This window comes from Micromys minutus, assembly GCF_963924665.1.
Source record: "Micromys minutus genome assembly, chromosome: 3".
In the NCBI taxonomy this organism is placed as follows: domain Eukaryota; kingdom Metazoa; phylum Chordata; class Mammalia; order Rodentia; family Muridae; genus Micromys; species Micromys minutus.
The window spans coordinates 95931550-95958844 of record NC_137972.1 but is presented as its reverse complement, the minus strand read 5'-3'; the positions used below and the strand labels follow the sequence as shown (position 1 = coordinate 95958844).

Here is a 27295-nt window from a genome sequence, read left to right as displayed (position 1 = left end):
TCCTTAGTTGTAGTTTTACTATGCTCACATGCTTTTCTTGGTCACAATACTAGTTTGACTTTTAGTGTGGTACTGACAGAGATGTTGAAAATCAGAATCCTCGTCCTGGTTATTATCTTAGTGAGTGTATTTTCCTTTTCAAAGATCAAAAGTGCTATAGGTCATAGAATATTTGTCACATTTTTTCTCCTGGGGACACAATGAGGAGGAAATTAGCCATTTACCACCATTACGAGACAGACACCTTATTTGACTTTGTCTTTTAAATTCATACCATCCTACAGGATCAGAATCACGAATCATTTCAGACACTGAAAGTTTTAAAGAATGTGTAATTTCCTTCAGTGATATGACAGTTACCAAGTGGTCAAAACAAAATCTAAATGTATTTTTTGTGATTCCCAGTATTGAAATAGTTATCAAATTCAACTCTTTAGAGACTCAGGTGGCCCACTCTGGTTATCCTCACACATGAATGATTCTTCACACATCACTAAGCCAGTACTGGATACAGCTCCTGGGAAGAGCTCGGTTGCCTTTAGACGTATAAAATAAGGCAATATTTTTAAAAATTATAGATTAGGCTGTCTTTTCTGTGACTCTCCCTTAGAGTTTGGTGACTTTTTCATGAATACTAGACTTCACTAATTATTTACCAGTAGTCACTGAGGATTCAGATAGGGCTAGTGACAGGGTCTACCAATGTGTAGCTGCTGGTCATCTGTCTTTTAGGAGATGAACTCTTGGACTGAGCTCTGATTCTATGTTGTGAGTTAAACTAGCAAATGATAGTGACCATTGCCTTGGTAGGCTTTGCGGCACATTCCTGTAAGCCTAGTACCCAGGAGGCTGAGGCAGGAGGATTGTTAGCTGGAGGTTAGCCTGATCTGTTTATTGACTCTCAAAGAAAATAGAAAATCTGAACAGAAAGCGAAAGTCTCTTACCAGAGGAAGAGAAAAACTCATCTGGTTCCTGAATACTCCAATGTGCTAATAAAGATGCTGTGCTGTTGCTGCAAACCAGATTTTTTTTTTTTTTTTTTTTTATTCTCTCCATGGTTTATCACAAGCTAATTGCAAAGCATGGTCCTCTTTTGTTGTTGTTATTTTGCATTTTTGTTTCTTCGGTATTTTTGTTCTTTTTTGTTTATATGTCCTTTGGTTCATTCCCCTCATTTCGTGGGAAGTCATAGGAACATTTGACTTACATCTTCCTTTAGTTACCTTACTGTACTGGTGGGAGAAGCCGGCTCTTTCCAGATGACCATATTTCTGGTTGATCTGTCTGGCGTGTGGTGAGATCCACATTGGAACTTCTAATTATACAAAAGACTGAGCCATGTTGAGAATTTTGAGACCTCATTTGCATGGTGCTTCTATGATGCTGTTCTGGAACTTTTACCAGTCTCATAGGAGCCAGCCCTACCATCTGCTTGGTAAGGGTAGGGAGTGAATTAACTATCCAGCTGACTACATCAGACTTGTGTATAACTCCTCCCTCCACGTGGGAGGGAGTCTATGCACACCCTCTAGGAGATCAGTTTACTTCCTGATCAAATCCCTCCTTTTTCTTGTTACTAAAAAAAAAAAAAGTATCATTTTTTTTGACGAAAATACTTGGCTCTTTATTGAGAAACACACTTGAATATAATGTCTCCTGGAAAACGAATTCTTCAGTAGGATGGTGCAAATATTAGAAACATTGGAATCGAACCCATCCAATATGTGTTTATGCCTGTTTCATGACCTGAAGATAACACAGAGCTACCTCGTCTGATCAGAGCTGTTGCAGTGCTACTTAAAAATTAACGGACTGGTCAAGAGTGTCAAGTTTAGCTACTGTGGTTGATGTCCCACCTCTTGAAGTGGGTTATTTAAAGTCTACTCACTTAGACCCACCTGAGTTCTCAACGGGGCTTTTGTCCTGAATATATGTTAAGCAGGGTTCATTAGTTGTTGCATTATTAAGCTCTATTGTCTTGAGTATTAGACTTGCTGACTTACGCATGCATGTATCTGTTTTGTTCTAGGAAAAGAAGAGTATATTGCTACATTCAAGGGATCTGAATACTTCTGCTACGACTTATCTCAAAACCCCATCCAAAGCAGCAGCGACGAAATAACTCTGTCCTTTAAAACTCTTCAGAGGAATGGACTGATGCTTCACACAGGGAAATCAGCTGATTATGTCAATCTTGCCTTGAAAAATGGAGCTGTCTCTCTGGTCATTAATTTGGGATCAGGGGCCTTTGAAGCGCTAGTGGAGCCCGTGAATGGAAAGTTTAATGATAATGCCTGGCATGATGTGAAAGTCACCAGGAATCTGCGTCAGGTAACCACGCAGTGGATCAGACAGTAACTGCCTTTGTTCTTTTGCTGCAGCTGAGCCTGTGGTACCTACAGCTGTCTGTGTGGTACTTGAAAACCCTACCCACATGATCTAGGGCTCCTCAGATTAGCGTTTCCTTCTGAGATGAATCTTTCTGCCGTACTTGAGCAGGGGCATATCTAGAAAGTTCTGGGGGCCCAAAGGCTATTTTAACACAGTGACAAATGATTATTTTCTAGAGGGCTGCAAGGATATCCCTTCAACCTGCCCTTCCTATAATGTGTGTGATTTTTGTTGTGATTTTGATTTTTTTGTTTGTTTGATTTAAAATTATGGTTGTCATAGTGATCATTTGGAAGCATGCACATTGGGTTCATTAAATCACACTTCCTTTTCATAGTTGAAAAAAATAATTTTATTTTGTCACTTGGGATTGAATCAATCCTTACTCCTTACTCTCCCAATTCCAAAATGGGAACATAAAATGCTCCTGAGGGAAAAGATCAGTATTGTGCATAACCTATATTCTAAAGTTTTTGTTTATGAAGATATTTTGGATTTAGCAAAGATACTTTAACTTTAACAACAAATGATATGAAAAGTGACTTCATTCTCTAGATGCCCACCTCTATTGGAACATATGTTTATTCATATATTTAAGTTCTTACACAAGTCTATATACTAGATAATTCCCACTCTTTACCGAATCAATAAGCCTACATATACTGTATGTTTTTAATGAGATATTACAGTATATGCTGAAAGCTGAATAGATTGTTCTCGTATTTTCATAGTTTGGAGTACATGACATTTTATATTATAATGTATCATTTTATTAAGTGTTGACAGTGACAAATTCTTGAATGGTAAATGCTAATCTAAAACTAATATACTTAATGTATGTGTTGTTTCTCTGAACAGTTGCAGAATGACCGATTGACTCTGGTTTCCCTTTACTAAAATGGCCCTCTCGTTCTGAACTGTTATCTAACCCTTTCCTTCCTGCTTCTGAGAAGCTCCAGCTACCTGAGCTAGAGAAGGAAAAAGGAGCTTAACCTTGGAGATTTAGTCTCACTCTTTTCCTTCCTGCTTCTGAGAGGCTTCAAGTATCAGAGATAGACAAGGAAAGTTGCTCAGGTGGGAAGATTTAGCTACATTCAGGCAAACAAGCAAAACTTAAAAATTCTGGGAGTTTTCAAGGCCTTTCAGATGCCCATGAACATGGGAGGAGCCACATGCTTCCCACAGTGCTGGGAGGAAGTGGCCACGGTCCGTTTCCATATACACCTTGGGTTTCCTGTAAGTGTGTCCCTTTGGTTTTCTGTTTTCATTTTTTCTCTCTCATATACTCACCAAGAGACTTGGAGGCTCACTTGAGATGATCATAGAAGGAAGGGTGGGTCTTGAGGAGCCCACTTTCTAGATTTGCCTTTGCTCAGGTTACAAAGCAAATTAAGAAGTCGTAGCTCCAAGCACCCAGAAGTGTGTGCAGCCAGGGAGCATGTGTGCCAGGACAGGTTAGAAATAAGCCCATTCTATCATTGCGTGTGTCAGGATCTCTGCTCTGTTTCATTGCAGTATACTGTGACCCTAAAGTCCATCAATATGACCGAAGGAAGTTTTGGAATTGAGGAGGAGTCCTTGTATGCTGTAAAATTAAGTAGTAGGGCAAAGACAACTGATTCCTACTAATTTGCTGGGACTGGGTGTGGGTGTGGAGGGGGCGTACGATGGGCCTAGGGTGACAATGGCCAGCTGATAGGCTTCAGGCCTTTGAATGAATCCTTTGCAGATGTTGATTATGGCTCTCAGTGGTTCTCAGGGAGTCTAAGGGAACAATGCCATGTGTCTGTTTCTGTCTAGTGGTAAGAGATGAACAAGGGCAGGAAAAGACCATCTCCTCTGTGGGAGGCCTATTTGTTAGTCTGCTTTTTCTTGTAAAATTTTTTTGCCCTTTTTCTATGTTACTAACATGCTTAATAACTAACATGTCATTCATGGAATGTTTCATTCTACTAACCGTTACCTGAATCAAAAAATGTACTAACATGGTAGAGACCATCATATTTTTTAAGTAACGATCGATCGTTATTCTGTTCACAGTTTTTAATTTCCTTTCTCCCCCCTTCTCCACAAAGCACTCAGGCATTGGACACGCTATGGTAAACAAACTACATTGTTCGGTAGATATCATTCTAATTGTTTCTTATTTTGGGTTTGCCGTGTGTTTTCTTTCTTTCTTTTAACTGTAGACATCATTAACAAAAGAGGAACTGCGGTTGGTACTCTTCTGCTTACCTTGACCTCCTTCTTTTCATCTGTTGTTGACTTTCTTATTTTTTACCTGTTCCCGTCAACCTCTGTTTTCGAACTCACCTGTAGGGGCATCGTTAACGTTTCGAACGTTTTTTTGCATCCAGCTGTGGTTAACACGAGATAAGAAAAATGGTGGCTGGTCGGAGTGACCGCAGGCTCAGCCAGTCTCTAACCATTCATGATGCATGGCATGGAACCTTGGTTTGGGAATGTTGGAGATGCCACACCCACTCATCTTTACGTCATCACTGAGCAGTTATCTTTCTCCTTTGGTTCTCCCTGTCTTCTTTCCTTTCTGAACGTTCTGTCCCTCCCGCATGCGCACTGCGAGTGCTGCTTCATTGGTTGTTTTGCGCTTCGTCCTCGCCCAGCATGCTTCAGGCTCTTGCATGCTCAGCAGTTGCTGCTCAGTAGTGCAAATAGTGATGTTGCTGGAAATAGCTTGTGCCTTTTCTGTTAGCAAGGTGCACGTTGTGATGAGTGAATAACAGACGACTAAACTTTACTAATACGTACACCAGCAAAACTAACCTAGGAGGCATTTTACTAACACCATTTTTGTGTCTGCTAAATAACTTTTGAGTTGCAGCAGGGATGATTCTGACACTAGTTCAGTGATCAGTTAACTCTCTAACTAGATTAGAATCTCTCAGGGCTAGCTGAATAGAATCCAAGAATAAACCTCAAACAGACATGAAAATGGGTTCCGCCACAGGGCTAAAACTGAAAACCAAACAAACATAAAAAAAAAAAAAAAAAGCAAAAGCAAAAAATAAAATAAAACAAAACACAAAACAGGCATATCCCAGGATTACAGCATGTAGGTCTGAGTATAGCGTGTCCTTTCCCTGTGCTTTGTTATCTAGGTGACAATATCAGTGGATGGGATTCTTACCACAACGGGCTACACGCAAGAAGATTACACCATGCTGGGGTCTGATGACTTTTTCTATGTTGGAGGCAGCCCCAGCACAGCCGACCTTCCGGGGTCACCAGTCAGTAACAACTTTATGGGCTGTCTCAAAGAGGTAAATATCGATGTCATGGAACGCTTCCTAACTCACGAGCTCACCTTTGCAGATCTGGACGGAGAGCTCATTTGCTGAAGATCTGATGCTCCCGGAGTGAATGGCACAACCTTCATTCCGCCCTGCGTGGCTTATGCAAAGTCAGGTGGGAAAGGGGCAACTCACATATCATCCTGAGGATGGAGGCTCAGCTTCTCACAGTGGCTATTTTCCTGGATAGCTTTGTATCAGCCGTAAGAGGACATCAAAGAAAATGAGGTTTGGGTCTAGAGCTGTACTAAGGGATAATTGCTCATTTCGAGGTAACTGTCTAGGGTGTTTATGAATGCTGTGGCGATTTGTTTGAGAGATAAGACAAAGAACGAAAGAAATGAGACTGAAAGAGGGAAAGACAAGGCATATATTAATAAAGCTAAAACAGAAAACAAAACCGAAAGTGCAGGGTGAACCAGTTACACTGCTATATTTTAACGTGTCCTGAAGTTGGAAGACCCGTGTCCTTTTCGATCTGGTAAGTTGACAGGATATTTACCTGCGGAGAATCAGAGCTAAAGAGAGCAATTTCATCCCCTGTCCTCAACTGTCAGTGTCTGCTGTAAATTTCTATCCGATTGCAATTTGCAGGAGACGGCCATAAGTGCCTTGAATTTCAATTTTATATTCCATAGGAGTTAGCTTTAAAAAAAAAATCTGTTCAGTCAGCATAGTTCTTTCTCACTATTGCGCCCCCGCTTGTTGTGTGGTGGATTAATTATCGGTTCACTTGTTATTTAGGTCCTACAATTACTACTGCTGAGCAACGCTATTGTGTGTTTTGTTCTAAACAAAATATAAACTTGATCAAGTTATCTTTTTATACTTATTTTTCACCCAACAGTGAAAAAGTCACTGCTGAGTGATGTCATCATTGCTTGTCTTTCAAGTGTTGTCACTGTGTGTGTGTGAGACAGGCAGAGACAGAGACACAGAGACAAACTGAGAAAGAAGCCTGAGGTGATTCAGAGCTGTGATTGTATAGCAAATATACAAAGTTTTCCAAGGGCAGAAAGGGCCGTATGTGGGGATGAGGAGGATTGCCTCTCAGAGAGTGAATATTACTCTCTGAAGACATAAATTATGCCTTAGCATCTGCATTCAGCTCCATAGGTAATAACAAACTATCAAAATAATAATTGTTATGACAAAAGCAGTATTAAAAATTTCAAAGTTTTTTGTGTTTAGACCATCCAAAAGCTGTCTGATAGCTCTCACATTATAAGTGGTGATTTTATTTCTTTATTTTCTTCAAGTAAAGAAACTGAAGTTCAGAACATGTAAGTCATCCATGACAAGAGCAACACCACTTAAGCATTAAAACCCAAAGCTTAATTTCCTAGTCCTTTTTGCTTGGTGATTACCATAATCCACCATGTCTGAAAAGTATCATTGGTTAGGCTACCGACATTAAGATTGCACATATAAACTCTCTGTTTCATTAAAAGGAGAAGCATGTTTTAAAAACAGATAATAGCGTGTGAGAATGTATGCCCATTGTGCTTGTTTGGGTTGAGCAGCATTGTGTAAGTTCCAGTGGACTAGGCGAACATACAAAGCTCAGAATCACTGTGATGTGGACAGGAGGGAGAGAAATAGCTTAGACTTGATTGGGAAGAGACAGTCATGGCAAACTTTGATTTATGCAATGCATATTTTTATTTATGATTGCATAAGTGATTGTTAAAACTGCCTTCTGGTCATTCCTAAGTACTCTCCCCAACATGGGGTTTTCACCTCTGTTAAGTGACTGCTCAGAGGCCATGCTTGATAAAGAGTGAAACCTGCGATACACTGGAAAAAGGTCCAGAACCCACAGAGTTTTAGCAGAATAGTAACATCTTTGAGCATCCTATGAAACGTGAACATGTCTGAGATACACTCCTTGAGACGTATGGCATTTTGCCCTTTCTACAGTGATACAAATCTTTCCTCCTTGTTGAATTGGCATGTTCCATCTTGTTCTTTTCCATGCAGTGAGGAATTTGCCTGGAGCAAATGCTATGAGTATTGTTAGAAGTTACAGGGGCACCAATGTTGTTAGAAGATGACGTCCCGGGTTTCAGCACCAATGTCAGGAAGAGGATGAAGAGAGTCGGGGGATATGGCCCATAAAGGTGCTTTGAGGTCTGGGGGCAAGGAAGGTGCCTCTGTGGGGCCCATGTTGGGGATCCCTTCCCCCTGAGGGACCAACCACACAATGGTACAGAATAGAGTTTATTCAGGTCATGGGAGAGTTAAGAGGGCAGTAGAGGGAGAGGGGGTGGGAGAAAAGAGAGGGTTAGAGAAGTAGAGGAGTAGAGGCAGGCCATGAGCACCTGAAGAGATGGGGGAAGGGAAGGGGAAGAGGAGAGAGATTGGGGGGGTGCAAGAGCACTGGAGGCTAGAGGCAAGAGAGAGGCAAGCAGCCCCTTTTATAGTGTTAGGTCACTGGGGCAGAGCATACATTGCCAGGTAACTGAGGGGTGGGCTTTACAGAATCCCAACAATGAGGTTTTACAGACTTGTGTTTCAGTCAGCTTCCTTCTAGCATACTAAAGTTCAGCAGGTTATAAACACAGTCAGCTTCTAAATTAAAAATACTTCACTGGAGGGCTTTTTGATAGTTCATAGTTTCCACCTACATTTGAATCATCATTTATAATCACACGCCTATTTTTTTTTTTTTTTTTTTTTTTTTTTTTTTTTTTTTTAGAAAGGAAGTAGTGAAAAAAGCAGTGTGGGTTTTGAGCTACACCATCTTTCTTTAGGAAGGTCAGGTTGTAGACTCCGAAACTAGAGAGCAATATGCCAGTGTTCATTTTCTTGTTTGTCTTCTTAAGCCCTGGCTTAGACTTCCTAGCCTATAGCATATTGCATTCTAATGCCTTAATTACAACTTCAATTATTCGCTTATTATATTTTTATCTTCAGTCCAGCATAAAATACCCCTTATGATAGTCACTTTTGTAGGAGATTCTAAGGGCACCTAGTCTGAAGCCACACAGGACATTTTGGAAAACAAATAATTCTGACAGTCATTCTCTAAGTCTGATTGTTTTGAAAGTAGAGAAGCAGAGGGACAGGAGGCCATTCCATGGAACTCCAAAGGGATGACACAGGAGCAGCAGAGAGCTCAGACAGACAGCATGTCTGCTTGCAGGATGATGGCCTCGTTCAGATCAGAGGTGCTTACCACAAAACTAGAGATGGCTAATTTCTATCTTCATTCTATTAAAATTAAAGTAGTAAAAAAAAAAAAACTCTTAAACATACTGAAGCAATCTATTGTTTAATTTTTTTAGTGACATCTTAATTCCTCTGTGACATTGATAATGGAGGATGAGAGCCGAGAGAGTTTTAGTCACCAGACCACAATAAGAAATTAATTCTGTTAGACTGAGAATCAAATTTCAAAATAAAATAATGATGTGTAAGACATTAATTTGCTTAAAATGAAAAGAAATCATGAACAGCTGCAGAGAAAATATTTTTGTGTCATATTAAACTTAGTCAGTCACAAACAATTCTGAAAGATTTGGAAAAAGCGGCTATCACAGACATGGGCTTTAGGGAAGACAGACGGAAACTGTAAACACTGACGTAGCCATTTGACACCGCTCACTACTGACAACTCAGACACTTCAAGGTCTTCCTGCGGTAAAACCTCTGCAGACTCTTCTGTGGCAGAAATGCTAGTTTATATTCTTCAAGTTTTTGGAAGCATCATTTAAAGCTGAAATATAATTCCTGAGGATGTTTGAGAATTTGTAGCTTAGTGTTTCTATTGAAATACAGTTTGAGAACCACAGAGACGGAGGAGTCTTGGCATCTGTAAGCTAGGTTTGGGGTCCATTTTCGAAGAACTTGAAGAGAATTTTCTTGAATGCAAGTGCTTTCATCTTAGGCTGCTCATCAAGGCAGCTTCCAGTCACCAGAGAGACTGGCGGAAATCTCACCAGCTCATGCTTTACTCCAATACTTTGACCTCGAGGACCTGGCTAGCAAGCACCCAGCAGCGTCTGTGACAGAGAAGCTCTTTCTGTCACCCCATCTTCCCTTCACTCCGCCTGCAGTTTCCATTTCTTAATTTCTTTGTATCCTTGAAACACTCTGCAATCTGTCTCCCCCTCAACCCCCAGTGGACATTATTTGGCGTGGTTAGGAAAGGATGCTAAAGAAAGGAAAAGGATTGTGAATGTGAATAAAGCACCGTAGAAGGCTTTATCTGAAGTGTGTTTTCAGACGCGTGTGCCTGCTGGAGGCTTTCTAATCAGTGGCTGCAATGCAGGCTGTGCCTTGTGTGAAGTAATTTAAAATGCTGCCTCGAAGAATGGCTTGGAATAAGCCTGAGGAAAGATTCTTGAGAGACAAGAAATGAGTAAAAAGCTAGAGGGAATTAAATCCCTCCTGAAAATTTCATCAACCTAATTAGGTCAGCTCAGCCGGTAATTACACATGGAGACCTTTATTGCTAGAAATCTGTAAGAGGCTTCAAGGTGAGCAAGGCTAAGGAAATGTCCTGTTTTATAAGACAATTTTCCCTCACATTGCAAAAAAAAATGGTCTGTTTCTGACTGGAATGTGGAGTGAGTAGTTGCGTGGGTGTGGAGGAGGCCCCTCTGAGTAACACAGAGGCCACACCCTGGCCCGGAGGCTGTGGAGGGAAGTCTCTCCTATATGCAGATCTCTCAGTTTTTCATCTTTTGGACAATGGTGATTCCTGAAATTGTAAGGCTTAGTCTGCCCTTGCTCAGTCCAGCTGTTCTAATCCCTCCTTCCAGTCTCCTTCCTGCACAGAGATAAACGCTGCTTCGTATGAGAACAAAGATCCACCGCAGACTTTACACTTTAGGTTATTTTTCTGTCATGTTGGCAGTGTCAGGAATCTGCAGGGGGCGCTCAGGGATGTCTGTCAACCGCAGTCCTTGGGTCTAGAGAGGTTCCTGCCTTACATTCCTCTCCATTCCTGTGCTTGTCTTCTGCAGGCTGCCTGGGAGTATTTAACAGTCCACTCATGCTACCCCTGGCATGCTTCCCGTTGACTCTCCAGGGAAGGACTCTTCTTTGTATCTGTATTGTCCCTAGCAGTTTCTCAAACATCACATAGTATCATATGATTCTTTGTTAGTATTCTGTTAATTTCGGTGATACGTGTTAAATGAGCTATTTTAAGATGTATTGCCAATAAATGCAAGATTAATTGCTTATAGAAAAATATAGAGGAAGCTTAATGGACACTCATGCTTGGCTGGCATGATACACTGATTGTCGTAATAGCTACAGGGTCCTTCCCTACTACGTATTTCTACGCTAGGTCACATGTTCACCTGATGCCATTTTGGTGATTCAGCTGGAACAGGTGTGGTTGTGGATCAGGTGCCTTCTTACAGTAACTGTGGTATACACTCAGGCTAAATTCCCTTCATGCTCGTCTTTCTGAGAATAAATGACACCTCTCCAGTGACCGTGGGCTGCTTTCCAAGAACCAAGCTCGGTTTACTGCCTCAGAGAATTTGGTTTAGCTCAGATGGTCGCTAAATTGGCCTGCACCATATTTACAGATCTAAAACCAAGGTTTCTCTACGTAATTTTAAGCAGAGAATATAGCACTATCCTTTATTTATTTATTGTTTTAGTACTGAATTCAAGCAAATGTTTGTGTGAGTATAAAAGGATTTTACAGATTCCTATGAACTATCTGATTTCCTCAGTTACAGATGAGGCTGAGGGAGACAGTAAGTTCCAGAGCAAAGACAGGCAGACAGAATCACTTCCATGTTTCTTTCCTGTACTGTGCATTCTAAAATCATAGGGATACTAAGACTGTAATTTACAATAGAAATAAAGCACTAAAATTGAGCATAATTATTTGATACTCATTAGTCCCTATATACCAGTAATTTATGAGCGAAAAAAGTAAGTTTCTGATATTTTCTTTAGTATTGACATTATCAAATGAACTAAAACAGAAGCATGCACTCATATTTTGATACTTGGATCCAATGATAACATTCAGAGCATGTTAAACACTAATATTGTCAGACTAAGGAAGACATGGTGATTTTTATGTTCTGATAACTGACCTTACAGACTCCAGCCACAAATTAACTAATGTTAGAACCCGAGGAACCCAACCCTAGGACCCTTGCCCTGAGTTCCAATTCTGTGTTCTTCCCATAATATAGTGCTCTATCATGTCTTTTCTTTCAATTCCAGGATTTTTTTCCTTTTATTAATTGGATATTTTATGTATTTACCTTTCAAATATTATCCCCTTTCTCAGTTCCTCCCCTCTCTCTCCTCCTGGCCCCTGGTTCCATGAGGATGCTTTCCCTTCCACGTACCACTCCTACTTCACCACCCTAACTTTTCCCTACCCTGGGGAATCGAGCTTTCACTGGACCAAGGACATCTTCTCCTACTGATGCCCAACAAGGTCATCCTCTGATACATATGTGGCTGGAGCCATGGGTCTCTCCATGTGTGCTCTTTTGTTGGTGGTTTAGTCCCTGGGCGCTCTGGGGCCGGGGGTCTGTTTGGTTGATATTGGTACTCTTACTATGTGATTGCAAACCCTTCATTCTCTAACTCCTCCTATGGGGTCCTAGCATTCAGTATGAAGGTCACCTGCAAGCATCCTCATCTGTATGAATAAGGTTCTGGCAGAGCCAGGGTTTTTATAAACTTGACATTCGATAAAATAAGAGCCAAATGAAACTTTATAGGGGAAAAATAAAAAGCAAAAGGCAGCCTAGATTTGCAGGAGTTTGGAGAAGGGAAATTTAAGGTTGAGAAGCACCTTTGCATCTTTGGTAGCCAGTTTGCCACATTTCTCTGTATCATGTAGCCACTTATTCTAAGGAGTTCACAAGAAACATTGGATGTGGTTTCTAGGCTTCCAGGAAACATTGTGTTGGAGTGTTGCTTAGGAGTGAGTTAACTTCTGTGCATTGTAGCCTTGGGGACCAGGGAAGGAACAATTGGGGCAGAAACCAAACATCCTGCCATAGACCCTCCTCTTTGAGTTTAGGCTCAGGGAGTTCCATCTGCTCAGGTCCCCAAGGAAATGGAACTCAATCCTTTAGTCCACAAAGCATCTGGTGAGTCCTTGCCTGGAATTCAGCTTTTGTAGCATAGCAACTCCCTTTCAGGGAATGACAGCTTTTTTATGCCCCATCATTTTCAGCAGATGCCCCATAGCCTAGAAGTGCATCAGCAGTTGGCATAATGAATTGTAGTGCTTTCAAATACCAAGCTAGCATAACATGGTCTGGTAGGGGGCTCAATGACATTGTAATTCTGAGGACTTGATACATTGTATAGGATATGGCATTTTTCAGCCCAGCAGAAAGCAGCAGTGAATAGTGGCTAAGACTGATCATTGGCTGTTGATTTCAGCTCCCACTGGGCATTGTGTCCAGTTTAAATTGGCCCTTTTACCAAAAGCGATACTCTAATATGTGGATACAATTACTCAGCTTTAAAATTTTTTATTCATATACCTAGCATATACATGACATGGCATTTATAGTGGTCAGAGGAGAATTTACAGAGGTCAGTTCTGTGCTTCCATTTGTGAGATTATGGGATGGAACTCAGCTTTTCAGCAATGACAGCAAACACCTTTACCTGCTGAGCCATCTTGCTGAAACCAGTTGAGTTTTAATCAATATCTACCACGTCCCAGGCTCTGTGCTGGGAACTGACATTCAAGTCATAAAGAAGACCATTCACCTGGGAATCTATGTGGAGAGCCAACAGAAGAAAATTACAAAACAAGCCCCATAAATGAGGCAAAGCAAGTTACCCTGGAAACAGCAGAAGCTGTGATTAATAGTGTCCAAGGAAACTAGGGATGATTTGAAAGAGAAAGTGATAAAGTAATTTGTCTTACTCTGAGCATCTGAATGATAGGGGTGACATTACATGAAATAAAGGTGGTGGTGGTGGTGGTGGTGGTGGCAGTGCTGATAAATTATTTCTACCACGGGAATTTGAACCCCATAGGAAGCTTCCAGTAACACCAATGACCATGCAGCATGAGGCAAGCCACAACAAAGTTTGGACAGAAACAGAAGTTTGTAACCTTCTCAAGGTTGAGCCACATTAAAGGAAAAATCCGAAATTCACCTAAAACTAAATAAGTATTTTACATTTCTCCTTACTTTTTATTATTAGATGGTATACCCCTTTCTTTGTTTCTCTGGATCAAAGTGTTTAAGTTTAAAAGAAAATTATTTCTGTGTACTATAACTGGTGTCTTCCCCCAGGGAAATCATCATTTTTCGAAACACTCTTAAATTAATTACTTTTAAAATGAAGCTAATTTTCAGAAGCATATGGCTTTGAATAATAGGAAAATAATATCCTCATCTTTGTCGAGTAAATAAATATTCTCTGCACAGAGAAATTGTGACTGTGATAAGTTCTACAGTGGTGTTTTGTTTTGTTTGGAGGTCCAGAGGTTTAGCATTATTAGGGTATGGGTGATTAGTGGTATAGTGTAATTATGTGATCCAGGGGGACAATGGGGTCACTAAGGGTGAATGGTGGTTGGGATGCTGTGGTTAGGAGTAATGGGTAGTTAGAAGCTTGGAACTATTTCGTTGATGCACATGTATGATCCAGGTCATAAAGACTAACTTATCCTTTAATTCATGCTTCCAGAGCCTCAGGTTCTAAGTTCGAAGTAAAATTTCAAGCTAAAATGAGCTATTTTTGAACAGAAATGTCCTATTGTTGCAAGCTAATTGCATTAAGTTAGTTATGGAAGAAAATTTCATAATGAGACAGAGCTGAGTTTAAACCCAGTCTCCCAAGACTGGGTCTCACATTTGATCCTAGACAAGATATTGAAAACTTCTGAACTTGTACAACAGTGAGGTGTTATGAACTAATATCGATGTCTAAAATATTGGGTGCAGTTATGTCTGAAGCACGAAAAGCTGCAGTGCAGTGCCGTGCTGACTGCAGAGCTATTTTAGCAATGCAGTTGCTATAACTGGCTGAATTTGCCTCACATAAGTACAGACAGTCACACGGGGCCCAACCCTAAGAATGGCTGATTTATCATTTACTCTCTGGTTCTTACCATCTTCAGATTCTTAGTAGCTTAGTTTTGGTGCTGGGAATGTATTTCCAAGAGCATTCCAGTCCTTACTAGGATTTAATACTTGGATTCATGATTTCATTTTGCTATGACCATGACAAATATCAAAGCTGTCCCCACTAGTTTCTGAGGTTTTGTTTCTGAGGTTTTGTTTCTGAGGTTTTGTTTCTGAGGTTTTGTTACATCAACTAGGTTAAGACTTTTCCCATCTGACTGTCCTACATGGTTAATAAGAATTTAGGCTAAGTGGTGAGTCACTCCTTGTTTTTAACATTATGAAGACTGTATGGTTTAACTTTGGTCATATCATTTGTTAAAAGAGCTCTTTTTGCATATCAGGAATTAGAAAAGATGATTGGGAAACCTAAAATATTTTGAAAAATATGAGCATTTGTCAAGAAACTGAGTTGGTTTTTCCCCCACTCCATTTTTTAAAAAGTATATATATTTTTTTAATTTTTGAAGAAGTTATCATCAGATTTCAATGAACATGACTTCAGAAGTAAACGTTTTGTTTTTCTATATTCACCACCTATAGAGCCAAGTTTTGGGATCTTTAAATGTTTTGTTCAAAGGCTTATTCAGTGTATGCTTTTCTTCATGGTCCATCTGGGTAGTTTGGGATTAATCAAACCATAAAATCAATATCATCTTAATGTATTGTTTAACCATTATTTGGTATATCATTTATATATAATATATTAACAATTTATGATCAAAGACAATGAGCTAAAGACTGCAATGTCCAGTTCAGTTACTCACTGGAAATGAAGTACACGAACAGCTTTGTGCCCTGGAACCTCTCTAGGCACTATGTAAACTATCAGGCTCATGGTTGCCATAGCAGCATCTCCTCTCAGGTTCCTCTCCCAGGTCCAGTGAGCTACAGTCCGCATCTGAATAAGATTCCAGGTGATTTCAAATCCTTTAGAGTGTTTGAGAATCGCTGAGCAGACCTGGCATCCTCGTTTGTCACAGCACTCAGCACCACTGAAGCGTGCTGAACACCGTCCTTACCCAAGTGTGCGTGGACCTCAGTTGCAGTCTGAATTTCAGAGAGGTCCAAATGCACAGCCTTAGGGGTGACCCTGAGAATCAGTGAGTCTCAGAATCTCAGTGTCAGATGTCACAGTTCCGTAGAAGCCTCTACAAGACACATCTGGAATGTTCCCCAACAATCCATTTTAGGGATTAGCTGCTGTTTAAGGACAAAGTGGATTTATTGGCCAGGTAATAAGCATTTGAGTCTTAAATACTTAGACCTAAGCTCAATACAATTAAAATAGAACACCTGTGTGTTTTAATAATACTTTAAACCAAGGGTCACACCCCTTTGCCTGAGTCTTAGAGTAATGCTCTCACAGCACAATTCTCTTCCTAACTAAATGCGTCAAATCACTGTGTCGGTTCGCTGGGGTTAACTCTCACTTGTGCATGTTAATATTCTAATTCATAATCCCAATACACTGTCTTGTTTTGTAGGTTATTGTTTATATAGGATTATTTTATTTTACAATTTGCCAACTTAAGCAGATTTATATGCATTTCTTTCCATCTTAATTATTTCTTGGTATAATGCATTATGCCCTAAGGGAAGTAAACTCTCCCTTAGCTATAAATTAGACAATGGGAGATTTGAGCCATTAAAGAACCATTTAGGAGAAAGCTGATTCTTCTACAGTGAGATTTTTTTTTATGAAGTGCCCCCTAGTGATACCTTTTGAAACAACACTTACCTGTAGTTTTTCTATGACAACTTATAAAAAGGACAGTTTTAGCCAATGGAAAAATCACTCCTGTTATCCGGGGGGGGAAAGGTGAGCACAGTGTTCATGTTCCTACAAATTTGTCATTAGGAAAAGAGCAGCCTAAGTAGATGAAGAAAGTATCATAGAGATTCCAAAAGCAAAGTGAATGCCTTATTAAAGTTGCATATAAAGTATAAAGTAAAAATCAAGATCTCCTTCCTGTAATTTATAGATCCCAAGACTGTGGGGCTTCATGGTCAGCTCAGTGACTAGAATCAATGGCTGCTCTTGCTGAGGACCTGGATGTGGTCCCCAGCTCTGCATGGCAGCTCACAGTCTTCTGTCACTTTAGAACTAGGGGACCCACACTCGTTTCGGGCCTTCCTGGGAACATGCACTTTCAGACTTTCAGTAAACAGTTACATATATAAATAAAAATAAGAAAAAAATACCCAGAAAATTAATTTTGGATATTCTCAAGAGCAAATAACTCCTAGATGCAAGTGCATTGGGAGCTATAATCTAAGCAAAAGGAAAGATTTTTTTATATGCTCCTTTTCATTAAGCTGTGCCTAGGGTCTTTGACTTTAAAATCTCTTCTCTCTCTTTTCATCTCTATTTCTCTCTCAAATCTTCTTTTTCTATATTTCTAAGTTTTATAGAGAGAAAAGAATTTGCTGGGAAACAGAGATAGTTTAGGAGACAGTAAAATGTCCTGTAGCCAATTAAATAACCTAATGCAGGAAAGGAGAACCCTTTCTTTTTAGTCATTTTTTATTGTACTGCTCTGGAAGAAGTAACAAGAGGCCTGCTGCCTTAGAAAATGTGTTTTGTCTAAAACAGGGTTATTTGTTACAATGCTGATTTAGAGTAGATCTCTAGGAATTATTCATTTTTCATAATATAGATTTACAGCTGTTGCATAAGCAAAGTTTCTCCCTGTTCCCACACTTTGGTAATCACTGTTCTGTTTCTGTTTGTTTGTTTCTGTGAGGCACAGTATTCTAGACACCTCAAGTAAGTGAAATCACACACTGTCTGTCTTCCTGTGAGGGACCGGTTTCATGGAGAACAGCGAAATAATTGCCACATGATGTGAAATATGATAACTAAGAGATGAATTATACACTGTCGTTTATATACTACTTTCATGTCTATATATGTGTATGTTAACAGGTATGGGTGTGGCAACGTGTGTGTGTGTGTGTGTGTGTGTGTGTGTGTGTGTGTGTGTGTGTGTGAAGGAGTATAGAGAGGAGAGGAAGGACTATCTTAGGTGTACATCCTCTACCTGCTTTTCTTTCTGACAGGGTCTTTCACTGTCCTGGAACGTGGCACGTCACCTAGAATGCCCAATGAGTCTCAAGCATCCCTGCATCTGTAGAGCTGGGGTTGCAAATGGTGCACCACGTCCCACTTTTTTATGTATGTGGTTTTTGGAGATGGATTACCAGGTCTTGTGCTTGATTAACAAATACTTTATTGACCTGGGATCACTCTTGTTCCAAATATACTATGTTTGTAACCATTAATCCATTAGGGACATTTGATTGTTTACTGTGCAGCATCTTGTGAATGGTACTATAGTAAATATACAAATAGATTTTTCAATATTGTTATATTAGTATATTTGGATAAATGTGCCTTTAATTGCTTAGTTGGATCATATATTAGTGGTACTTATAATTTTTGGAGATGCTATAACACACAGAAAGATGGAGCCCAGGGGAAAAAAGAACAGAATTTTTGAGATTTAAAAATTCTGTGTACTTTGATCACATGCACTAGGCCTGAAAATCTCCAGAACCTATGGAGAATTCTGGGGTCCTCCATCACGACAGGTGGCCCTTTATCTCCTTTTCATAGTCCGATTCTGAGTTTCTTTCAAGATCACTTGCCGTTGATCTTTCAATTGCTGGGGTGCCATACTCCATCTGTTCTGAGTTGTGAAGTGACGGTGGCAAACCCCCATCCATTCTGTCCTCTGAGGATTCCTGAGGACTCCTCAGGCCCCATGCTGTGCATAATCATAGTTCAGTTGCACGACTTTCGAAGGCTGCATTAAATGTATTTAACATTGGTTTTTTGTGTTTTCGGGCTACTACAATCATTTTTGATCTCAGAATCTAAATTTTATTGTGGGAAGGGATCTTGAACTATATATTCTTAATCCTTTTAATTGGTAGAAAAGTCAGGTGCTCAAGCCAACAATGGGATGGTTTTCGTGCACACTGGTCAGATTTTAACTGTTATCTAATCACAATGGTTTAGAAGTTTATCCAGAGACCAGTCTCACCTTCATGGATGGGCTTTCTAAAGTCCACTCACATTTGCCTTAAATTCCTTATCATTTTATAGAAGCATATATATATTTTATATAAATATTTTCTTCTTATGTGAATCTTCCTCTGAAGAGTCTCTGGCATGTATCAACCCCTCGATCTTCTGTCTGTCTGCATCAACCCAGAAGACATGTGCGTGTTTGATTCATATTTCCTATGAAGCAGAGACCCAGTCACTGGCCTTTCTAGTGACTTTCTGGCCCCTAGAGACAACAGCAGCTGGTGTCAGAGTGAAGTCTTCAATTCCGATTCAAGGTTCAGGCTCACTGTGAAATAAGGAGCCACATGACTGGGATTCTAAAAGTATTTTCTTTTTCATTGTTCTTAAAGTTGATGTCCATTTCCATCAATACATATGTTCACTTTTGTTTCATTAATTAAATTACTGAGCTCTCAGTAATTTAGAATGAAGAAAAGAGGGAAGGACAGTTACATGTATGTGTACGTGTGTTTGCACACTCATGTGTCTCTGTGTGTGTTATGTGTGTGTTATGACAGAAACAGAGAAACAGACAGACAGATAGACAGAGGGGTAGAAGATGAAAGGAAAGTGGATGGGGAGACCTGGAGAAAGAGAGAGAGAGAAAGAAAAATTTTCCTTAGTAATTTATTTCCTTGGTAGGAGTAATTATGGGCAAAACTCAAAAACAATAGCATCTGTTCGAAAGTGGTGGTTTGAGGACAGATATTCTAGGAGCAGTGAAGAAATCTTTAAACATAAACAAAATTCAAACGCTAGGAATTGCAAAGAAAGCTGATAGAAGTGGTAGTCATCATTAACAACAAAAAAGGGAACTCAGTCTAACTTTCAGCTGCATCTGGAGGATGCAGTGGGAAAAACCTGCCCATTCTGTCTTTTCATGTAATCTGGGATGTCATTGATTTTGCCAGACCCTGTGGTCCTTCTCTGTGTACACTGTGTACATATTTGGTTACCTCTCAGATCCATTAACTACATTTCTGTGCCACTGTATTGATGAATTTTCCAAATGTGCTTGAAACCCAATGGATTTTTATTAAATACCAGCTATTTATTTATTTATTTATTTATTTATTTATTTATTTATTTATTCAAGCCTAAAACTAAGAATTCAAAGAATAAAAAGGAGCATTTAGTCTTTCTTGGGAGAGAACCTAAAGGCTGATTGGTCTCACTGTTAAATTTGTAAATCTACATTTTTTAAAGATTTTTAGTCCAGACCTCCTAACTCTCTCTGTCAATAGCTCTGTGTATTAATAAATAATATAGACACTCAAAATGTGACATTTCATCTTCATAACAACAAGTGCTTTCAAATAATCAAACCAGTGGTAGAGTGACCTTGGATTGAAGAAGGAGGCTTGTCTTATACAAGAATGTGCTGTCATGGCACCTCTCTGAACTCTAACTTGTGACACCCATGACAATCATTGTGTATGTGGACTCAGTTCAAGTAACATTGAAGTCTTCCGGGTCAATTCTGCATAAATTCGTGAAAGCCCACTTAGTGTGGGGTCTTTTCACAGGCAATGGTTAGGAAAGACTCAAAACACGTAGCATTAATCTTAAATTTTAGGTTTCCACTGCACTTTTCTTACTTCTTTGGCCCTTGTCCCTAAAAATATTTTTAACATCCAACTTCTTATCATTACATTTAAGGTCAGATTATGAGACTTGAGATTACCTCCTAGTAATCTTTGACCTCTTCTGCCTTATACCTCTCATCAGAATTTCTCTAGAAACATCCTGAAGAACATCTCCATATTATTCTGTTAACACTGACTAAAGATCTTATGGCTTGAAGATGAAGGCTTCCCCTACAGCAGTGCATGTACTCAAAGTTTGCACTCTAGTTTCTGATACTGATGAGAGGTGATTAAATTATTAGTATGTGGGCTTCCTTGAAGAAATAAATCTTCGAGGGTGTGTCTTTAGTTGGTGTACTTCATTTCTGGACCCTTATCTAACCCCCTATTCCTCCTTTGCTCTGAGGTAAGCAGCTGTTCTCCACATGTTTTCTCTTGTTCTCTGACAAGTCCTTAGAATGAGTACATCCGCTTCACTGTAGACCCAGTGTCCTCAGTCTGGCAGCCATCTGTTTGTCTAGATATTCTGTCAGAGCAACAAAAGGCTGGCATAAGATCAGAGAAGGAATTCTCCACCTTGCCTGGGTATTTCTGAGGCTACTTCCACTCTGAGAAACTGCACATTCAGAATTTTTGTACCACGCTTACTTAATTAACCTATAGCTCTATCTTTGGGAAAATTTTCTAAGGGATTCCATATTATTTCCTAAACGTTAATGGTAAAATGTTAATACTAAACAACAGCACAGAGTGTATTATCAGCAGTTCATGATACCAATGCTCTGGATTTCCACACAAAGAACAAAGCTTTCAGCATTAATTTTGGTGATGCCTCTTACTTTTCAGATTTCCTTGAAATGTTCAGTAGAATTTTTTTTTTTCACCAGAAGAGGGCTTAAGATCCGAATCTTAAGACCCATATGGTAGCTGGAAGTTGAACTCTGGACCTCTTGAAGTGTTCTTAACTGCTGAGCTATCTCTAGAGTCCCTTAATGAAAAAGGTTCCCACTTCAATAGAGGAATCAAAAACATCTCCAAGATTTCTACATCAAAGTTTTCATACTCAGATAAACTCGGAGTGTGAAAAGACTCTTTTGTCAGGTGTCTACATGTTAGAATCCTTTAAGTCAGTTTCTCTTTTCTTATTGTGTAAGAACATTGATTACCAGACTGAACAAGAATCTGTCATGTTAACTCAACCTCCCTGTCTGTCATTATCTAACTAACATATGTCATATGGTCTTGGAGGAAGGTCTTGCCTTAGCTCTTTGTTTATACATATTTCTTCCAAGTTCTCACTTTTTTCAGAATGCATATCACGGGGTTGTCTCGAATTAATACTGATTATTTGTGCACGTGCACACACACACACACACACAAACACACACACACACACACTCACACACACAAAGAAGATTGTGATCATTAATTTAGAAATTTTCCTTTGTTTTGACATGTAGACTAAACTCTGTAGTATGTCGTATCTCTCAATGAGAGAATGTAACTATAATAAGTGGAACCCTGAGCAGTCATATTCTGCGTAACCTAACCAATACAAGAAAAAATCCGCCTTGCTTCCAGATGCTTTCATTTCCAATAATGTGCTTTATTTGAACAGTTAGTCTTGCTTTTAGAGGTAGGTCCATAGCTTGTAAAATATACTTTGTTCACAATTCTCTCCCAAACTTTAGCTTAGGTTATTAATGACATTTATTCCTCATGTACCCTATGTATTTGCTATCTTCTATCTGGGTTTTCTCCCTACATCTTCCAGGATGCATTCTATTTTCTTTAGTTAGTATCATTGTTCTGAAGATGAATGAAGTCCACTCCTCTGAATGAGAAAACAGTTATTTACCCTTTATAATGCATTAAATTTCTATCCGCAACTGGAATTATAATTCATTTTCTAGCTCTTCCACGAAGCATCCAAACATTTCTGATTATTTCCTTTTCATCAGCTGCAACCACTTCAACCTCAATTAACATTACAAGCTTCTCCATCATGTATTTTCTTTTCTAATAAGGAAATTATTACGTGGCTCTGAGATGTTGACTCCAAGTTCTCGGTGAAGCATGCATTCATTGAATTACTTTCATTGTTCACTTCTCCTTATCTGGAAGCTCTCCTCTCTCATGCCAGGCTTCCCATGCTGTAGAAAACACATTTCTGCACAGGTTTTCCTTTTTACAATCTAATTTTCAAGTAAACAAGTGTTTTTTAAGTAGCAGGGATTGTAGTCCAGTGAGAAAGAGTTTCCCTATAACATAAAGGGCCCGCGACCACAAACACAATTATTCTACCCCTGAAAATAAATTCATAAAAATATATGTTTGGTTTACCCCCATTGTCAGTGAGGCAGATAGACATTTTCTTCTGAAATAGCTTGGCAAGGGGAGGGGAGGGTAAATTGGACAGAAAAACACGCTTGTCTGTTATTTTAGCAATAGCACTGTCCAAAGGTTCACAGAGCCCTGTGGCTTATCATTTTATATAATATATGGACCTGTAAATGATCTTCTCCATAAGATTGCTGTGTAAGAATGTGGATGGTTTGTTGTAAGGGCATTAGCCCAATACCGTGCAGAATTTAGTTGTGGACATAAAAGTCACTTGTGTTTCTTGGCTTCTTTATCTGAATAGTAGAGGAGTGTATTGCTCAGCTCATGACATTTCTGCAAGGGTTAAATAAGGTTGGCAGCACGTTTTTAGAGAAAGTAGAAGAGATAAAAATAAAGAAAGAGAATATATAGAAGGCTGGAGTTGGAGCATTTTATAACACTATAAAATATTTTCAATTATATTCAGGAAAACATTTCTGTATGTCTTTTAATGTATATTTTTAACGTGTATCATTAAAAGGCTCAAAGAAATTAAGAAGTCCACTCCAAGCCTACATTCTCTTCCATGGCTGAAGAGATTCACACATATTCCATGGGATTTTGAAATCTCTTTCCCTCCTCGGTGGTGTAATAATAGTAAAGTGGTAAGGTATTGCTTGTGGATGGCTGCAAATGAGGATGAGTTTGTTTTACATTCATGGTCTTATTCCATTTTTTTTTTTTCCATAGAATGTATCAAAGTTTGCAACAGCCATGCTCTTGGAAAGGCAATGAGAAACCAGTGGAGACTCCTTCGTTTTGTTAGATATAGTCTCATATAGTTCACCATGAAATAGAATTTGCAGGTGCACTCTAACTGCTGAGGCTGAACAAAAGGTAGCATATTTGGCAACGTTTGAAACAAGATGTTCTTCCAAGCTGCTAGGCAATAGAGTACAGGTCTCAAGGGAGAGATTCAGAGTCACCCATTATGGAATGGTCAATAAGAAACTTGACAGGAGAGATGTGGAAGGAGAACAGAATTACTGAATACTGAGACACTGTTACCTCCAGGACAAAGTACAGGTAAAAAGACAGGGAAGAGAAGAGGGCAGGGGCAGGCCTTTAGCTCAGAGCAGGTTAGTGACAAACATAGTGACCTGGGATCCTGGCTATACATTCATTACTCAGAGGCTTCCAGCAAGAGGGTCTGTCTCTTTCAGGGAGTCAGGACAGAACCCGAGACCAGACCAAATAAAGATCCTTATTGTCAGTCTCTCCACGGCACACTGCTCATTAAGAAACAAGTCTGGAAACCCCACATCCACCGCTACTGAAATCCAACGGGCAGTCCAACAAGATTAATCTATGCATCTAGGGAAATCCCTACTTCAGTGTTCTGCCAGGTGGGACCCCTGAAAGCTGCCAAAGCAACTGGGCAGATGGGGCTCTTTTCCTAGAGAAACTGGCAAAGTTCACCATCTGCTCTGCTAGATAACAAAGCTTTATATTTGGAGTTCTGACCTGGCTGAGCCCTTTCTTCTGTGATTGTCAGAAAATTATTGTGATCTCGTCAGCAGCACTATCAAGGCACAATGGAATCATGGCATGCTAGAGATCTGCAATTAGATAAATACCCATTTCAGCCCTGAATGGCAGTCTAGTAAATTCCACACTCTTTCTGAATGTGCACTTTCCGCGTGATGGAGAAAGCCAAACAAAAAAAGGAATGAAATGGCCTAGACCAACGTGAAAGTGTAGGTGGTGCTCCAAAAAAAAGGTAACAACACATTATAAACAACACTGAGTGTTGTTAGCAAAGATGAGAGCTATGTGAGAAAGAGCAGGGAACTGAGGAAGGGAGTGGGATTGCTTCTGAAAATAAACCTTTAAAAATGCAGATCAGATCTTAAGAGATTAGAGAAAGACTGCATGGCACTGGGAAAGAACCAATTAACTTAATTTGTTTAAAAAAATCGGTAGTGAGCAAAAGATAGAAAGATATTATCGTTGGAAGAAGCTGGATGATAAGAAGTTTCCATCTCCCCATCATAGCTGCTAAGGGAAAACAAATGCAAAATACCAACCTAAAGCAGCTAGAAAGAAAAATACTTGAAAAGGTTAATTTTCATACAAGGAATTGCTAAAAAAGATTTTGAAGAATCATGAAGAGAAAAAATTAGGAATGATAAAATGTGATTGCTCAGTTCACATAGATAAGACCATATGCCCAGCCTGCCTTTATTTCAAATACAAAACCCAAAACTAAAGAGGTGCAAGCATGCATCTGTCTGTCTGTCTCTCTGTCTACCTATCATCTGCCACCTATGTATTTCTCATTTCCAAAGACACGCACATACCTGCTTTATCAGGTTGGGATATCTTTAGCTGTAATGTGTACTAGATTCTGTTGTTCCTTCATATAAAAGATTTTGAACAGAATTCATCATGATAGTTTTCTTCCAGATAGTTAATGAACCAGCCAATAACATCTTTGCTATAGCATAGACCGACTGGATATATGAACAACCATGGGGCTAGTGAGAGATCTCAGCTCTTAAGAGTATGTGTTGCTCTGACAGAGGACCTGCACTCAGTTCCTTGCACCCATGTGCAGGCTCAAAAACACGCGTGATTCTAGATCCAGAGATTTTTATCCCATCTTCTGGATTTCATGGTCACTAGAGAAGCATGTGTTTCATGAGCATAAATACATGAAAAATACCAATAAGCATAAAATGAAAATGAAAACAAAAACAAAGACTATTAATCATGTTCTATTTACAATACTTTAATTTTGTAATCTTGGTCAACATATTTTGATGTTATTTAACAGATTGAGAAATTATTTTAACTTTTTCCTTTGAAAGAAACAAATATCATCGCATAGTCAATACATACAATCTAAGGTGTGAGAACCACTAACACACAGGGTCAGAATACTATTCTGCTTGGGTATCTTACTTATCAATTCTCACTTGAAATATGGTAAAGATAAATAGTATCAGTGAAAGTTGAATGACTCTATAATTGTACTGCACACATCCTAGTGTTTTAAAGATAGAGCAAATGAGAGACATGTGCACACATGTAGGCCCAGTGGACTTTATGTGTAATGTAGTGACTGTTCTCAGGAACCAGACGACATAGGCTGCCAGGCTTATTTCTGCTTTCTGCTCACTTGTTCATATGAAAATCCTCAGGGAAAATGAATTGACTCTCAGTATGTGTGTGCGTGTGTATGTGTGTGTGTATATATATACATACATATATATATATATATATATATATCTGTTTTTCATGTATACAGACACACACATATACACACATATATACAAATACACACATACACACTTTATCAGTCTGCGATATCTTTAACTGTAATGTATATTAGATTATTATATTGTTGGTTCATATAGAAGGTTTTGAAAGAAATTTATATATATAATGCAAACTAAATGTATCATCTTATTACTCTTTTATAGCCAATATTTACATAATTGCCTTAGGGTTCATACATATCCCAATAAACAACACAAATTTAAAAAAAATCAATGACCTTATTCAGACAAAGTGCACAGACAATCTGATGTGGAGAACTTCATTTTGGAATGATTGAATGGGAGGCATGACAGTGAAGGGGGAGAAAAAAGAACTTATTTGGTCCTTGCCAGGGGGCTTTTCAGGACTAGTCATTATCGATCTCTACATTGATTTTGGTCCATTTGGCTAGGATGCCTTCCTAAGTAAACTGCCCCAGGAAACTGCTCTCCTTCCTCCCTTCTCTCTCTTGGCAGGCTTCCCACTGCTAGTGTTGTAATGCCAGTGTGTTCTCTGTGTTCAGTGGCGGAGGAGAAGGATATCAGTCTCTGTTTTTCTCCAAACTCCCTATTCTCCACGCTCTGAACTCACACGTACAGGTGCTCACTCTGAGTGCCTTCTACTTCTTTTCCCTTTTAAGTCAAGCTCTCTACAAGTGACTGTAGTATTCATAAATTGATAGGTTGGGTTCTGAAGCCTATAGACCTATAGACTACAGACTATTTGCCTATAGACTATTGCCTTAGTTAAGGAGGAAACTGGAAATTGTTGGTTTCCTTGGTCTTTGCTCCTCATATTGAGATGAGAGAAATTTCTGATCTAAAATGCATCTCTCCTGCTTCCGGCGCCCAGCGTGAAGCAGGGAAGCCTTCCTGCCCTGTTGTGTTACTATTTCTATTTCTCCTTGCAGTATAGATTTTATGTTTGCATGTTTGTATGTAGGAAAATATCTTTGACTTCTCACTCTTTTTTCTGGTGTGAGAACAGGTGTGTATTTATGAGGCTTTGTTTCTCCTTTGCCCTTTATCATTTGCTTTGGACCTTGCCAAAAATACAGTTTGCTGTCATGCTTTCAAACCTAGATTTGTTATGATTGAGGCATTTGGACACGTTTCTTATTGGTTTAAGCTATCATGTCTTCATGTGTTAACTAAGATTTATAAGGGTGATGGTAGAGTCTAACCCAGAGTGCTAATGAA

The 27295-nt window shown here is 39.3% G+C and overlaps 1 protein-coding gene across 1 annotated transcript in view; it reads left to right on the top strand.

Annotated features, from left to right (window-relative positions):
• NRXN1 (neurexin 1) overlaps positions 1-27295 on the top strand; it is a 1029777-nt gene that overhangs the window by 379527 nt on the left and 622955 nt on the right. The window contains exons 3-4 of the mRNA XM_080913966.1: positions 2031-2332; positions 5512-5673. Coding sequence (XP_080770092.1) covers positions 2031-2332; positions 5512-5673 — 464 coding nt within the window. The remainder of the gene's footprint in view (positions 1-2030; positions 2333-5511; positions 5674-27295) is intronic.